Source organism: Hemicordylus capensis, chromosome 3, assembly GCF_027244095.1.
Source record: "Hemicordylus capensis ecotype Gifberg chromosome 3, rHemCap1.1.pri, whole genome shotgun sequence".
NCBI lineage: Eukaryota > Metazoa > Chordata > Lepidosauria > Squamata > Cordylidae > Hemicordylus > Hemicordylus capensis.
Genome location: NC_069659.1, coordinates 138,465,807 through 138,481,875, shown reverse-complemented (window position 1 = coordinate 138,481,875; position 16,069 = coordinate 138,465,807). Strand labels below are relative to the sequence as shown.

Genomic DNA, 16,069 nt, shown 5'->3' with positions numbered 1-16,069 from the left:
CAACTGATGTCACAGATGCCCCAGACAGGCTCTCATTTCCAGAGGGAGGGAGGAGGAGCTGCAGATGGACTCTGAATCTTTCCCTAGAAACTGTTAGAACCCTAAACCTATCAGAAATAGACTCAAAGAAATAATGTTTTTTAAATTATTCCCACCAACTGTGTAAATAACTTGGATTGTAGATGCTTCTGAAGTGGAAATTATGATTTGCAAGTAAATTGCAGGTAAATGCATTATCTTGCAAATTTTCATGTGCAGGAAAAGGTTTAGGGGTTGGTTTGGAATCACACATATCACAATTTGCTTATCTTGGTAGATATCTCTCAGTAGCTTGAACGGGCGAGAAATTGAACTGAGTCTCAGTGTGGCTTGAAATACAGATTTTAATCTGAGAAATAAACTTTTTGGGAATTTGGTATGGGGCTTCTAGATGGATCTATAGTAGGAAGCTAACCATCTTCCCAAACATGGCTTAATTTCATTCCCCAGTGTACTATTTTAAGCATTTATAGCCCTCTATGGAAGTACAAGATGAACTTGATATGGATTTCATCTGGACAGCCAAAGAAGAAGCAATGGAGGACAAGCAGTACAAAAGTGCAATAAATGTAATGGAAACAGAGTTGGAAGGAGGGAGTAGTGAAGTTTCCATTTCAAGGCAAAATTTATGCAACTGTCTACTCTCCTTTGCCAAAAGGCTTTCATCACTTGCACTACAAGCTTTTACTTTAATTAGGTCTATTGATTTTCAGTGTTTAACTTGATAAACTGCAATCAGACATTTATGAATAGACAGACATCTCTCCATTTCTGGATGCTATATTTAGCTTTTTATTCCCTTAAATACATATTGGAAAAGGTGACCTTAAAGCCTACTTCCTTCTACTTATTAATTAAATGAACTCTATTAAAATATTTTTGGGCAGACTTCCAATTTATGAATTAGGAGGAGACCAGGATCTTGTACTTTTAGTCCTTAGAATTTCTTCTTCCCGGTTAAAGATAAATGAAGGTCTTGAATTGATCGAAAACAGATCTGCAGACGTTATGAGTTTATCAGCTGCAGAATGTTGTTAACCTGGAACTGATTTTTTTTAAAAAAAACTTTCTTCACTGCTGTGAATTTTCACTAATATGCAACTATCCCTGAAAGTAAGGAAAGCTACCTTGGTTGATTTTGAAGTGTGCCTTAGCTTAACAATTCTTCACTAACACTATATCAAAACTAATTTAAGCTCCCTCTGGTGGCCAGTTCATAGCAGACAAAATAATATTTTATATACATTCCAGAACTGAAACACTCTACTGATTTAAGCACCATTAATTTTCAGTGATCAACTTACTGTTCAGTTTTATTTATTTATAACTATGTAAACCATTTTGGGAACTTTTGTTGAAAAGTGGTTTATAAATATTTGTCACATTTGTATTTGTGATGGAGTGTTACAACTAGCTGGCCTATTAACACTAGATATTGCAGTCAGGGCCAGGTTATGGCATGTTGAGGCCCTAAGCTATGTTAAGCTTAAAAGGCCCTAGAGTATTACAAAACAGGTTGGAACGAATCCCACCCTGGCACATCATTCACCTCTCCCCCATCCACCACTTTGCCCCACCGCTCACGCTTACAGCAGCCTTTGTCTCAAGAGGCAAACATTGCCCATAACTGTTATGGTTGGTCTAAACCAGACTCTGGTCTAATAAGATTTTGATATAACTTAAACATCATCCAGTTTAATAAAGAGGATGGAATGCTGCTCTGTACTCTGGAGTTCACTGCTGCTTCCAAAGCTACCACCTGTCAAACCTACCACTTGTATGGCAGAGTGGGATCTGATGAGGAAAAGGTGAGGAGCAAGGTCCAGCAGCCTTCCCAGACAGCGGGATTTACTGCAGGCTTACTGAGAGGCTTTACTGCGAGTTTGAAGTTGCCCTCAAAAACCGACACACAAAAGTGGATTTTTAAAACACTGGATATAAATCGGGCTACACTGTAACACACAATGAAAACCCCGAATTGTGTATGAAGTGCCCCCTGATAGCTTGCAGGGATTTCTGGGCATGTATGGCTGATATGTGAACACACCCTCCATTCTGGAGGAGATGTGAACTAAAAGCTGGGTATGAAAAACTTCCAGGCAGAATCCAGTAGTTGCTCAGACTCAGGGCTGGCTCCAGGTTTCAGGGGGCTCTCAGCAAATGGCTGTCCAGGCGCGTAACAACGATCGGGCAAGGGGAGACAGTTGTCTGGGGGCCCCACTGCCTGGAGGGGCACCCCAGAGGCACCTCACGTGACTCCCCATTGCCCCCTGCCCAGCCCCAAGGCCCCTCAGCCACTTGCCCTCTTCGCCGTCTCTCCTGCTTGTTCTGCTGGCCCGCAATCGAAGCAGCAGGCAAGCTGCAAAGAGCTCCTTTTCTCCCGCCTCTCAGCTGATCGGCGGGTGGGCGGGGCTTCCACGGAGGCCTCCGTGTAGGCCGCAGTGAAGCCTGAACTCGAGTAGGGCCCAAGCCAGCCAGGAAGGAGGAGGCAGCCAGAGTGGCCACCACTGGCCTCTGCAGCAGAAGACCCCTTGCTGCCAGGTAGAGTGTGAACTCCTTTTTGTGGTTACCTTTCCCGCCCCCCCACCCCAGATATATAGGCATCTGCTTGCCATAGGGCTTTGATATGGGGGGGGGAGGGACTGAGAAGTCTCTGAATATTTATTTTTAAACAGCTTGGAAAATTTGCTGGCTTAAAAAAAACTATCTAAAAAGTCCTATAAGTGGCTTGTTTCATGGCAGAAAATTACAAAAACTTCTGGAAGAAACAGTATTATATTAATTTCATTCATTCATTCATTCATTCATTTATAAATGCACTTATGTTCAAGTTGTTTTGCAACCCAGAAGGTGTGAGTGAGAACTGTGAAGCATGTCTTCTGCTTTTATTTTATTTTATTTTTCTTGTGTGTGAACTGCTCCCCAATAACTTGCAGGGACTTCAGGGTAAATCTGGCCAACATGTGAATGCAGCACCTCTATTCCAGAGGAGATGTGTCTTAAAGGGCTTTAAAAGCCTCCTGTGAAAAACCTCCTGGAATCGAACTTGACGAATTTGTTCAGAATTCTGAGAAAACAAACATAGGCTCACCCTGCATGGTTGAAAGTCTCCTTTGCTAATCTGCAGCAAGGAGTCCATTTTAATCATTCATCTTTCTAGTGTGTTCTAGGCATTAAAAGTAAAACAAATGTATAGTACTCAATTTATATCACTATGTATTGTGACGTGTGCATGTGTGTATTCAGTGAAATGTATTTGCAGGCAGCATACTTATTTTGGAATATCAGACTTAAATCCTTGGGGACCTGGGGTGTGCGGAGGCCCTGGACTTTGAGTGGGGGGGGGGCATTTTAAAATCTTGTCTCTGGGCCCATTCCAACCTTGCTACGCCCCTGTGGCTGTCCATGGGCCCCCTCCTATATGGCTGAGAGGGTTGCTCTGTCACCACCACACAAAGACTGTAGGCACCATGGTGTCCTGAGGGATCACCAGTGGGCCCTTCTAAAGGCCCTGGATCCTTAGCAGCTTCCTCAATGCTGAGAGTGGTTGTACACAAGTTGAATCCCTGCTCAAGAGCCTATAGGCTGCAAGTTCAAGAGCCACTATGGGCTCAGATCCTGACACCAGCCTTCTGCCATACAGAGGGTGCTAAAAGAGGTTACTTTACTTATGCAGAAAATGGATTGATCCATAAAATCTCTCGAGGACTCTTACACCCACAGCTAGAGACATGTGCAGTGTTTGCCAACGTTTCATTTATTTGCCATTTTCATATTTTACCCTTATTTCAAGGAATTCAGAGCAGGCATGTGGCATTCTCTCATTTTGTCCTCACAGCAAACCTGTGAGGAAGGATAGGAAAAGAGAATGGCTTGTGCAAGGTCACCCAGTGAGTAGGGGGTTGAACCTGGGTTCTCCAACACCTCATAAAAACCAGCACGCTATAAGAGATAGAACTGTGGCTTTAGGTTCAAGGAACTTGAGGTGAAATCCCTGTTCAGACTTGAGAAAATGTCTAGTTCTTACCTTAGCTGACTTCACTTGCTTGCTGTGAGGATTAAATGGGACAAGTATGGATTCGCAAAAAAATGCATATCCCTCCTAGTATATTCCCCCCTCTGTTCCTCAGGAGAGTTCATACACATACAGTTGTTTTTATGTTGGTGTGTGGTGTGTAAAGAACCTAAATGTGTTAACCCCCTTCCCCCTCAGAAACTCAAAGGTGTGAAATGGCTGGTGAAAAAACAAAAGCGTTTCAGAGCACAGCTTTCCTATCAGGATGAAATATTAGAGTTGCACATCATAATACATTTATTTAGACTCTACATGGGTTGGAGGCATGGCTACATTAATATATGATGTTACAAGACACAGAGATGGTCAGGTGATAAAATCTCATTAGGCTCCTACAGCTTTCCAAATGCTTTCTCTACAGACAGGAGCACATGAAATGCAGCAGCCATAACGCTTTCTGCAGCAGTACATGGCCTCAGTATTGTTTCTTGGAAACATACTCTATAAATGAAAGGTCAGGTCTACTGCAGGCAGGGTAACAGCTTTCCATTAGGAAAATGAAATTTGATTTAAACCCAGGAGCAAGAAATTAAAGAGTCTTTTTAATAAACATTTGCTGAACAAAATGTCATTTAAAAAGTAATAGGTAAGATGCCCTCTATATGATGGGAGGGGCAATGGGGAGGGGAGTCTGAGGTGACAGTCCTCAGTCAGAGTGATTGCTTGGCGCTGGTAGGGAGCCCTAAAGGGAAAGAGGCAAACACTGCCACTCCTCTGAGAGGGGAGGAAGCAATTAGAGCAGCAAAAGAAAGGTTTCAGGGCAAAGCAGGGAAGCAAGAGAATGCTTCCTCCCTGCCTACAGCCTTTCTTGCAAACCTCCATCACCACAGAATGAACGCATTATGGTGGTCGTCTAGATTGAGACCCTTCCCCCTGCAGCCCTCCCCCTCTCATTGCCCGCAGCACCTGTTCTGTGACTCTGCAAAGAAGCAGGATTCCTGACAGGCTGCAGCAGTTGGCTGGGGGAGGCAGGGTGCCTACCTGAAGGGGGCCAAGCTGAGCTTGGTGACTAGCTGTTTGTTGAGTGGACAGTCACCCCGCCCCCAGCCAACCGCTAGGGTTCCGTTCTGGCAAAACCCCACTGTTGGCAAATTTGCAGTTGGTGAGGCATTAAAGTAAATGGGAAACAGGGGGTTAGGGGAACCACAACTGCAAAAAAGACCTAAAATTTTTATTTATTTATTTATTGGCTAAAAATCACATAAAATCCTGTAATATCACCAAGAGTCACTAAGAAGAATGAGCAGATCGAACCTCTGGAAATTTTTTGGAAAACCCTCCCCCCCATCACTCAAAGGCATTTTAAATTGGCAAGGGACAGCATGGTCAGCAAGGGTCACAAAGAGGATGAGCAGATCGAACTTCTGAAGCCCCCAAATTGCTGAAACCCCTCCCCCTAAATAAGAAAAAAACCTCACCAACTGTGGATACTTGGGTCGCGGTTGGCAAGACCTGTCACAATTTCCCATTCACATATTCTCAAAAGTACGGTTGATAAAACTGTGGTTGGCAAGGGATGACTGCTGTCTGCAGTGAGCTGGGTGAGGGGAGCAGTACCAGGAGAGAGTGATGGAGGGAAAGACCTGAAGCGAGGGAAGAAGTCTGAAGGAGAAGCTGCAGAAGGCCTGTGGAAATTCAGTGGAATCCCAGAACTGGAGCAGGAGAACACTGGCAGCAAAGCAGTGTATTATTGAGGGGTAGCTCTGGACATTGCTTTTCATGGGCACTGCTGGGAATGCAGGGGTGTATCTAGGGTGGGGCAGGCAGGGCACGTGCTCTGGGCGCCACTTGAAGGGGGGCGCCATTTTTTAAAATTAAAAAATTAAAAAATGGCCACCAAAAACAAAATGGCCACCGTGCATGCTCAAATGGCCTCTGTGAGTCCCTAGGCCATGCCAGGCCTCGCAGAGGCCATTTGAGCATGCGTGGTGGCCATTTTGTTTTCAGCCATTTTTAATTTTTTTTTTAAATGGCCACCACACATGCTCAAATGGTCCCTGCGAGGCCCTAGAGGCCAGAGGGGGGAGGGGAACCTTAGGAGACCCCCTCATGGCCTTTAGGAAGCCCCTCGAAGGGGCTACAGGTGAATTGTTTTTTTTAAAATTAATATAATATAAGTCACTGTACACATATTCAGATTGGCACTATGTACAGATAATCAGGGCTTGTGAATACTGAGCTGAAGCTTATGAGCTAGGATTTTATTCATTTGCTCTTACTTTGCTTCTTGTGATAAGTGAGTTAAATAAGATGTCTTAATAATATGGCTATTAATGGTGAATTTGTCTTTGAATCAGTGTGAAATCCTTAGTATTAAGGCCCACTGGGAGTTTCTTGCTCTCTTTCTCTCATTTTAATTGTCTGAAATACTAGAACATATTCCAAGCAGTGACACAGTTTACTCTGCATATCCTTTAATTATTTTCAGAGTATCTGGGAAAAGTCAAATTCTCCATTTATTTTTAAAACTTATGTAATAGTGATGCTACAGTGCATAGTAGAGAATTAGATAGACACTTCTGTTTAGTTTTCCTATTACACCTCCACATAGTATTTGGGTATTTCATGAGCTCCAGCATACTGAAATTTGTAGTTTTCCAGCATTTTTTGGTCTGGCTATGTCCACTGCCATATAGTTTTTGAAATATTAAAAGATTAACAAGCTTGACTTGTATTTTTCAGCTGATATTATGGTAAAGTTATCTGAAAGATGGGTGTCAGATGTTTGGACAGGGGGCCCTTGTGCATCAGAAAAATATGTGAAACCCTCAGGGACATCTTTTGGGGACACACAGTGGGCTTCAGAGGGAAGGGGAAGTCAAAATGTTCATTTTGTCTGTCATTGGACAGTCTCCCAAGAGTGCAATGGAGCAGCAGCAGTCTGGATGCTGACATGGATTGACATGTGCCTTGTCAGCATTGGTATCAACCAGTGTCTTTATGCCACCTTTATGCATTATATATTTTGTAAACATTCCTATGGCAAAATACATGTGTTGCTACATTGTATTCATGACAGAATCATGCCATCTTCTCCATAACTGGCCATTGATAGCCCCTGATATAGTTTGATTGATTGGTCGGTCAATAAAAGATATTACAAAAACAGCATAAAATGCTAGTGCTGTTTCCTTTTAAGGAAATTGAAGTGTGCTCCTTGGACTGCCATGTAAGCATACTTGGAATCAGTGTCCTTGAAAGCATATTATGTGTACAAATAAGCCCTATTCACAAGTTACGTTCAATGCACAAACAATGGTACACTTCATATCTGTAGCCTGTGTTTGAGGGGCCTGTACCCAGGTCCAGCTTTTAAAAGAATCCATGTACAAGCATTCACAGAAAAATGTGTACATGTGTAGCATCTGTAACATCTGAACATAATCTAACATCTGAACATAATCTAACATCTGAATAGAGCTATAGATATAAAGAAAATCAGAATTTATCTGATGGCATTTTCAGCTCAGTACAGAAAGGAGTGCTTACACATGCATTGTAGAATGTGGAGCTGGTTTTATCACCTTTTTGAGACAGAGGAAGCTACTTATGGATGTGGATTTTAAAACATCAGCACATGTGGTACAAGAAGTCCATCTAGAGTTTTGTGACCCCTTCTTTGCATTTGTGCACCTTTTGGAAGTTTGGAACTCATGAAGCTATAAAATGAAGGGATTATTGAAAGAATAGTTGGGTGCTTTTAGATTTTATGTATTAGCCCATATGAAATATTAACATAATGGGTATTATTGGTTATTTTAATGGGTATGTATATGTGAATTTTGATGATTTTAAGGATTTATGTATTGATTTGAGTATATACAGGTATGTGGGTAATTCTAAAACAGTATATATTAAATATCCAGCAACTTTCATCCTTTGGTATGTTTTGAGAAAAATCCTTGCAATATTAGGTTGCAGTTGAATGTGTCCCCTTAATGCAGGCATCCCCAAACTGCGGCCCTCCAGATGTTGCTGAACTACAATTCCCATCACCCCCAGCTACAATGTATTGTGGCTGGGATGATGGGAATTGTAGTTCAGCAACATCTGGAGGGCCGCAGTTTGGGGATGCCTGCCTTAATGTCTTTTTACAGATTTATTTAATATTGCATACAGCAAAGGTTTTGTGTGGGTGGGTTCTTGTGGTGCAATATAGAATTTCTATTGGACTCACCTAGGTCCTTCTTCTTTTTGTTGCCATTCTTTCACCTGAAACATGTCCTTTATTTTTATTTATTTTTTGTGGAGGGGACTCTTTAAAAAGTTGAAAAACTTCTGTGGAGAGGGGTGGGAAAGTTGGCCTCATGACTGTAAACTATGAGAGCAGGTCCGCCCTTCCCCGTGCCAGGGATGCACCTAGGCAATTGGGGTGCCTCCAGCAGCCACCCTGCGCCCGCCACGCCATGCCTCTGTTTTTTGTTTTTTGTTTTTGCATAATTCAAGCCACCATGGCATGTGTGTGGCTGAGGGGTGGGCCGGGGGGTGAGCTGAGCAGGACTTGCCTCCCACCCCCCACCCCGGTGGTGGTGACCGGAGTGACCACTCGGCCTGTCCATTTGGCCCAGAGGCTCTTGTTTACTGCGAGGTGCTACAGCGCACTGGTGCAGTTAAAATAGATTGCCACAAGCCCATGATGCCACGCGCTGGAGCGCCTCGCAGTTATCAAGAGCCACTGGGCTGAATAGACAAGCCCAGCGGTCACTTCAGACAACACCGGGGGAGAAGGCAGGCAAGTCTTGCTAAGCTCACTCCCCAGCTGCCACTCCTCGCTTAAATTATACAAAACAAAAACACCGGACGCACAGTGTGGCGAGGCGGGCACAGGTGGTTGCAGGAGGGGGCCCCCCCTGACCATTTGGAATCTGCCCCTGGAGGCCATGGACCAGGGCCCCAATGTCCGGGGGTAAGAGCGCCTCTGCCCCCCCCACCAACCAGTCAATCCTCAAGGAAAAACATTCTGAGCAAAAAACACTCTGAGCAAAGTGACTTTCAACAGCAACTGAGTGCTTCCGTATTTCTATGTGACACCTTTTTGCTTCCTGATAAAATAATATACTGGAGAGTAATTGCAGTGCTGTTGGTGGCGGCAGCAGCCAGAGGGGCAGGAAGTGAGGGATACATACCAGCTGACAGAATGTCAACAAAACATTAAGCAAAAGCACTTCCAACAACAACATATGGTTTAACTATAGTGGCAGAATTAATAGCTGTAAGGAGGCAATCGCTAGAATGCCTAAAAATGTAAGAGTAGCATCTTTAGCGGGATTCATCCATCCCCTGTGGGGCCATGAGCTACCATGGTGGGTCTTTTGAGAGGACAGAGAGGAGGTCCTTTTGTCCAATGTTCATTTTAATGTGCAGTGCACCAAACTATATGCAGCAGAAACTAAGATTTTGTACAGTTGGGCCTATTGAGTTTAATAAGGATGTGGGTTGTTTCCTAAGAAGAAACAGAGGGGGCGGGGATAATTGTTTGCTTTCCATTGTCATAAGCTTATACAAAAAGTACATTACAGCCTTCTGTTGCACCCTCTCCTTCTTTGTGGGCCATCTTCATATTTTGTGCTTCCCCTCTTTCTTTGTCCTTCTTATTTCCCCTCCCTCCCTCTCGGTCACTTTCGATTCATTCGCCTTTTTCCTTCTGTAAGCAAATTCTGAAGGAGGGGATGCTTGTGGGTAGGGGTGGGCTGCAGCCGCTGCTTGTGCAGTTGGACACAAAGTTTATAATAAACCTGCATGCTTCCTCTGTAACATGTAAGAATGCAAAGGCAACAGCCACACCCACTGCATGTCCCCAGCATCTGGGATTCAGCCTGTGCACATGGAGATTCTCTATAGCCATCATGACTAATAGCCACAGAGGGATCTCTCCTCCCCCATAAATGTCTCTAACCCCCTTTCAAGCCCATCTAAGCCAGTGGTCATCACCGCATCTAGAGGTGGTGAGTCCTACAAGTTAATTGGCTTTCTTTTTGTGTATTCTGAACAGAGACGGGCCTCAGTGCTGAATATGATTTAGAGGAATTTCCTAGCTAAAGGACTTCAGCAAGTGATTAGGTGGAAATCTAATCTAAGTGATTAGGTGGGAAATTAGCTGGGGACATGCAATGGATGTGGGTGTTGCCTTTGCCCTCTTACATGTTACAGAGGACTCATGCAAGGCTTATTATAAACTTTGTGTCCAACTGTACAAGCAGCAGCTGCAGCCCACCCCTATCCACAAGCATCCCCTTCCTTCAGAATTTGTTAACAGAAGGGGAAAGTCAAATGAATAGAAAGTGACATGTGGGGAGCAGGGAGGGCAGACTGGGATAACTCACCCCTGGTGCTCTGACACTTTGAGCTGCACCCCCAAGACAGTGTTTGGATTCGAACCAGAGCCAGCATGACCAGTAACAGTAACTTGTGACTTCACAGTCAGCCACAGAATTCTGCCATCATGGTTCCCCTTGGAAACCTGCGAAGATTCTGCAGCAGGCTCACTTGGCAGCGTTTTAGATTAGCTGAAGCATCTTCGATAAATTGGCTGTCTTCGGCTGTCAGTTTATTAGCAGCTTATCAGCTTAGTTGTCAAGATGGGTGGCTGTTGGTCATGCGTGGCCTGCAGATAAGTCTCTGGCATGGTGGGTGAAGCAAAATCTAATGGCGGTGTGGACTTGGTTTTTAAAGATGCCCTTCCGTTGTTTTAGCCTGTCTGGGCAGAGAACTGAAGCCCAGCCTGCTGTGTTCACACGTGTTTGTGCTCCCTGTGGGAACTTCAGTGGTCACACAAGTTCACCACCACTATTCACACCACACAGCTTCTCCCTGAAATGCAGGTGGCCCTCGAAGGTCACCTGCTTGGCTGATTTCCACTGTGTTTCTTAAGCTTGGAGGTCCTAGACTGGTGAAGCTGTATCACTCAGGAGCTACTGGCTGGCTCCTGTGGGCCCACTTGGGGGGTTGTGGGGAAATCCTGCCCACCAGTTGAAGCTGACTTCAAAAGCTGCCCCCCAGCACCCCCATGTTATTTCCAAGAACATGCCTAACCTTTTCTTCTTTCATGTTCCCATAGGTCTCACCAAGAGGCAGAACCAAAGTGAGTTGCTCTCTTCTCTACCCTTGACTCCTCTTAATGCTTTTGGCTCTGGTGTGGCCAGCTGAAGGGATGGGGGGGGGAGTGATGAGGGGGAGGTGTTCAGACATAGCCCAAACCCAGGTGTGGCATATATTGCCTCATCAAGGTGAGCCCATCTCCTTTCCATGTTCAGAATGCCAGTAATTGGCTGCTGAATCAAATGCCAATTTCATCAACTGTCCCCTTGATACCTTTGGCAGGCTGCCTCCCTCCTATTTAAAACACAAAACAGCATGTATGTGTCCCTTTGGGGGGCGGACTTTTTAAAAAGTGGGGAAACTACACTGGAGAGGGGTGGGAAAGCTGGCCTCATGACTGTGAACTACGAGAGCAGGCCCACCCCCTGCCCTGCCACAACCAGTCAATCCTCAATGAAAAATACTCTTGAGCAAAATGCAGTGAATGACATTCAACGGCAATTACATTCACTGCTCCCAACTATGGAATCATCCAAAATTAGCAGGGCCAGCTAGAAGGATTAGGGGAGAGGACATACTTGGCTGCATGTGAATTAAAATTAGAGGGAGGGCACATAATAGTAATACCCCTAGTAATACTAGTAATACCCCTAGTATTACTGGGGGAGGAGACCCTCTCTTTCCTGTGATTTGCTACTAAGAATATTTCTCCTTATATCTGCAGGGATGAAGATGAAGAGGGGGCACTGACAGGTAATTGGATGATGAGAGTGCCTGCTTCTCCTCAGCTCCCCAGTCCCCCAGGGAAAGCCTCCTTGGAGAACTGTTTCTCTTAGACAATCGAGAGAGATGGGCAGACATCCATCTGATGGATGGATAGCAGGAGGGCAGGATCAGCCACCTCTATCCTTTGCTGTTGATACAGCCGAAAGTGTTAGAGGAGACGGGGGGGGGGCTCTGTGAGTTACATCTAGCTATCCTCCATTCAAGGAGGAGATGGGGAAAGGGCTGTGGTAGCAGGCAGGTAGGTTTGGTCATTCTCCTTTAGAGGTTGTGCACTTTTGAAAAAGTCCTGCGAGAACCCTTTGCCCACACCCAGCCCCAAAACATCCTCTGGGTCTTTTTCTCCCTGCCTTCAAGAAGAGGAAGCTAATTATTTCCAAAGTATCTCATTTTTTGACAATTACATGGGTCAGGATGGAATTGGAGGATCACCTGAAAACAAGGGCAACATTTCCTGGCCAATGTGCTCTGAGCTTGGTCCAAAGAGACTCTTTCTTTCTCCGACCACAGTTTTCTACCTCTAGGAGCCAGGCCCGCATTCCTGAGATCACAGCTATGTTTCCTGCTTATGGCATCCAGCAGATTTTCAAGACCCCCCACCCCACTAGGCCAAGAGGCTGTAACTGGGCGTTGGTTCGTGAACCAGAGACAGTCCATGTCAACCATCAGCTCCCATTCTGCTCAAAGGAGAAGCTTCTTTCCTCACACAGAAGGGAGAGCCCATAGCCCAGTAGTGGAACAATTGCTTTGCATGCACAAGGTCTCCTGTTGAGACTTCATCATCTTCTGTTAAAGGATCTTAGCTAGCTAGGAAAAGGCCTCTGCCCAAGAGTGGCTACCAGCCAGAGTAGGGCAAAGAGAGCCACGAGTATGACTTGGTAGAAGGCAGCTGCACTTGTATGTACAACAGACAGAGCCTGGCCATTGCATTCCCTTTTGAAGTGTACTTGGTGAGGGCTGTCTTGCCAGTCAGTGCTATGCAATGCACTCCTCTTCATTCCTTGCTTGTTTCCTTGGGTGGCCCACCTCACCCACAATCCCAGGCTACTTCCCAGCTGGCTAACCTAGGCAGAAAAGGGAGGCCATTTCTATCAGGCCTACAAGCCACAATCATTTCCTGATTCCTGCTTTATTTCCTCTCTTTCAGGTCATCCCAGAAACCCAACCCATGTTGCACCATTTTCTGGGGGACTCCCCAATGTTTTGGGGGACACTCTGGGGAAAGAGCTCATTGAGGAACCCTCCATACCAGAACCCTTTCCAGCACCTCGCATCACCAACAACATCCTGGGCGAAGTGCTCATTGAGGAACCCTCCATGCCAGAACCCCTTCCAGCACCTCACATCACCAACCACATCCTGGAGGAAGAGCTCACTGAGGAACCCTCCGTGCCAGAAACTCTTCCAGCACCTTGCATCACCAACGACATCCTGGAGGAAGAGCTCACTGAGGAAACCTCAATGCCAGAGCCCCTTCCAACACCTTGCATCACCAATGACCTACTGGGGAAAGTGCTCATTGAGGATACCTCAGTGCCAGGTCCTTCCATCCTCACAGACACTCCAAAGGAAGCAGCTTCTGTGTCAGAGCCCTTACTAGAGCCTTCCATTGCTGATAATTATCTTCAGCAAGAAGTAGAACTCCTCAAAGGGTTACAGCATGACTATGTCCAGCAGCGTAAGTATTGCGACACCTCAGAAACCTTTTGCATATACACCCAGCACAAAGATCAGCTGCAGTTTTGATACCCAGCCCAGATGATGGACTAAGCCCTAACACTGCCCTTTTTGCAAGTCACCAGTACTCAGCCTGGTCAGCACATACAACATTTGTTCCTTTTTGTTCTCTTTGTTGCAGAACGGAGGGTTCGCCGCATTTCCCAACAGTTCCCTCATTCTCTCCGGGCCATCAACCTGCAAATCGGACACACGCGGACAAGGCTCATCCGCAGTGAGGTTCGGCTGCAGCGGTGGGAAAGGGAAGGTATGTTCACAGCATGCCCCTGAAATTGCTGCTGGGCTAAGAATGGCTCTTTTGTTTATTTCATGTTGAAATGCTTGATTTGAGTCTGCATCTAAGGTTTCAGGGGGGAGGCCTGTGAGTGGGTTGTCAGTGCTTGCCGAAGTGTTCCTTCATTTTCAGTCTTTCATGTGTCCAAGCTCCAGTGCCTGTAATCCAAGCAGCTTCTCAGAGTGAGCAGTGAGGGCAAGTGATGGTGGGTGTGGTAGGATGTCAGTCTTTGCAGCTGACCTCCTGCTTCTTCTTCTTCTCTTGCAGATGTTCCTGCAGGCCCTGCTGCACTTCTCCAGCCCTCTGGGTCTGATTCATCATTGTTCTCTGCCTCCCTTGAGGTTGCCTCCATCCCACCCTACACATCCACCTCTTCCCTCCTCCTGCATCCCTCTCTACCTTCTCCTCCTTCCCCACCTCCTCTGGAGCCGGACCTCAGCAATGTGAAAGAAACTCTGCAGAGTTTGGTAGAGATGCAGGTCCATCAGCTGTGTGACCATAAGTCTCACAGAGGCAGCACTCCATAACCTCTACCTTTTCCATCCTCATTGTGATTTTACAATCTAAAAAACTTATAGTCTAAAAACAGAGGCAGGGCTACAATAGAAGAAGTAGAGGGAAGCTGAGGTGGGGGCAAGTGGGGGAAAGATGTGTATGTATTTCAGCTGCACCTCCTTAGGACCAGGGAGACCCAGGTTTGAATTCTCATCCACTCATGAAACTCTCTGGGTGACTTTGGGCCAGTCACTTGTCCCACAGCCTAACTTACCTCTTAGGGTTATTGTGAGGAAAAAATAACCATGTATAAACCTCCCTGAGCTGCTTGAGGAAGAGCAGAATATGAATGCTAAAAGGAAAACAAATATCAGCCCTTTTGAGTTTAAGCTGAGATGAAACAGGAAACCAAGGAGGATGATATACAATTGTGCATATTGCAAATCCTCATTATAGTGTTATCAATATACATGGGCAAAAGTTCCCTGCCACCAGGAGCATACAGTCTAAAGTTTGGCTTTGGAGAGAGAAGTGAGGAAGAGGAGGAATGGGAGAGGAAAGCATAAGGGACATTCAATTCAAGCCGATGGAGCTGCCTCTACTGAGGCATTACGCCAAAGGCTGCGCAGTGGAGGTGGGTTTTCAGGTATCATTGGAGGGATAGGAGAGAGATGGGGGCCACATCTGAGTGGCTGTTCCAGACCCAAGGGTCAGCGAGAGGGAAGAGAAAGAGTTGTTTTAGAGAGCAGGAGACCTTCAGGTGGCTCCTGAAGACAGAGAAGCTGGAAGAGCAAAAATCAACCTGATGAGGTGCAAGTTCACCGGGCGGGAGGGGGGTACATAGCCATGGAGGGTTTTCAAGACAGAGAGGAGGAGTCTGTGCTGGGCATGGAAGAGGACTAGAAGTCCGTGCAGCAACTGACATGGTGGCCCCTTCACCCTGTTTGTTTTCTCTCCTTCAAGGCCAAAGAGACCTCCACAGCTGCCAGGAATGCTTACAAAGCTTCAAGGCACTGAGGGGACAATTGAGGCGGCTAAGGAGCAGACTGGCCAGGGTGGAAGACACTATGGGGATCGTGGTTCCTCCAAGGGAGCTGGACGTTGCTGAGGAAGAAGGGGAAGGCAAATTAAAAGAGACAACTGTGCTACTATTTACATAAGTAGCAATAAAATGCTGTGTATATATTTTTAAAAAATTAAATATTTGTTTTAATAGGATGTAGAGATAGAACAGCAATAAAACTTGCATATTTATTGTTTAAAAAAATAGAATGTTTTATTTTAAAGAAAATACATTTGTCTTGCTTTGAATATTCTTTGGGTAGAGTTGGGTAAAAAGGTCTTTGGGTCAAACTCAGCTACAGAAAAGACTCTCTTGGCCAGTCCACTCAGGGCCAAGAGATGTTTGAGAGGTTCAAGATGTAGCTCAAGATAGACAGTTCCTTGCCAGAAGGCTCATACAGAGCTTGTCTGCCCCAACATGTATGGCTAGGAGGCTGGATTTTGGCCCTGAAGAGGAATCTGCCCCGTGTGGAAGAGGATGGAATGGTGATGCGGAAGAGGAAGCTTGATTTAGGGCAGGGCTGCACAACTCCAGCCCTCCAGCTGCTGTTTGGCTACAGTTCCCA

General features: G+C 45.6%; 1 protein-coding gene across 2 annotated transcripts; it reads left to right on the top strand.

The window, feature by feature from the left end:
• The first annotated feature begins 2,459 nt into the window (after positions 1 to 2,459).
• Positions 2,460 to 15,713, top strand: LOC128351329 (uncharacterized). Of its 2 annotated transcripts, none has more exons than XM_053310799.1 (6): positions 2,460 to 2,580; positions 11,172 to 11,195; positions 11,877 to 11,905; positions 13,083 to 13,613; positions 13,794 to 13,919; positions 14,214 to 15,713. In XM_053310799.1, the coding sequence occupies exons 4-6, from the start codon at positions 13,253 to 13,255 to the stop codon at positions 14,471 to 14,473; spliced, it is 747 nt and encodes a 248-aa protein (XP_053166774.1). In that variant the 5' UTR covers positions 2,460 to 2,580; positions 11,172 to 11,195; positions 11,877 to 11,905; positions 13,083 to 13,252; the 3' UTR covers positions 14,474 to 15,713. The 2 variants fall into 2 exon arrangements, with proteins under 2 accessions (XP_053166774.1, XP_053166775.1); XM_053310800.1 differs by lacking the exon at positions 2,460 to 2,580 and adding an exon at positions 10,602 to 10,740.
• The last annotated feature ends 356 nt before the right edge of the window (positions 15,714 to 16,069 follow it).

What these genes read in the sequence shown, in the direction of transcription:
- LOC128351329 (XM_053310799.1), top strand. Translation starts at nt 13,253, where the DNA reads ATGCCAGAACCCCTTCCAGCACCTCACATCACCAACCACATCCTGGAG. An exon ending in GCATGACTATGTCCAGCAGC is followed by an intron (nt 13,614 to 13,793) that starts GTAAGTATTGCG and finishes TCTTTGTTGCAG; the next exon opens with AACGGAGGGTTCGCCGCATT. An exon ending in GCAGCGGTGGGAAAGGGAAG is followed by an intron (nt 13,920 to 14,213) that starts GTATGTTCACAG and finishes CTTCTCTTGCAG; the next exon opens with ATGTTCCTGCAGGCCCTGCT.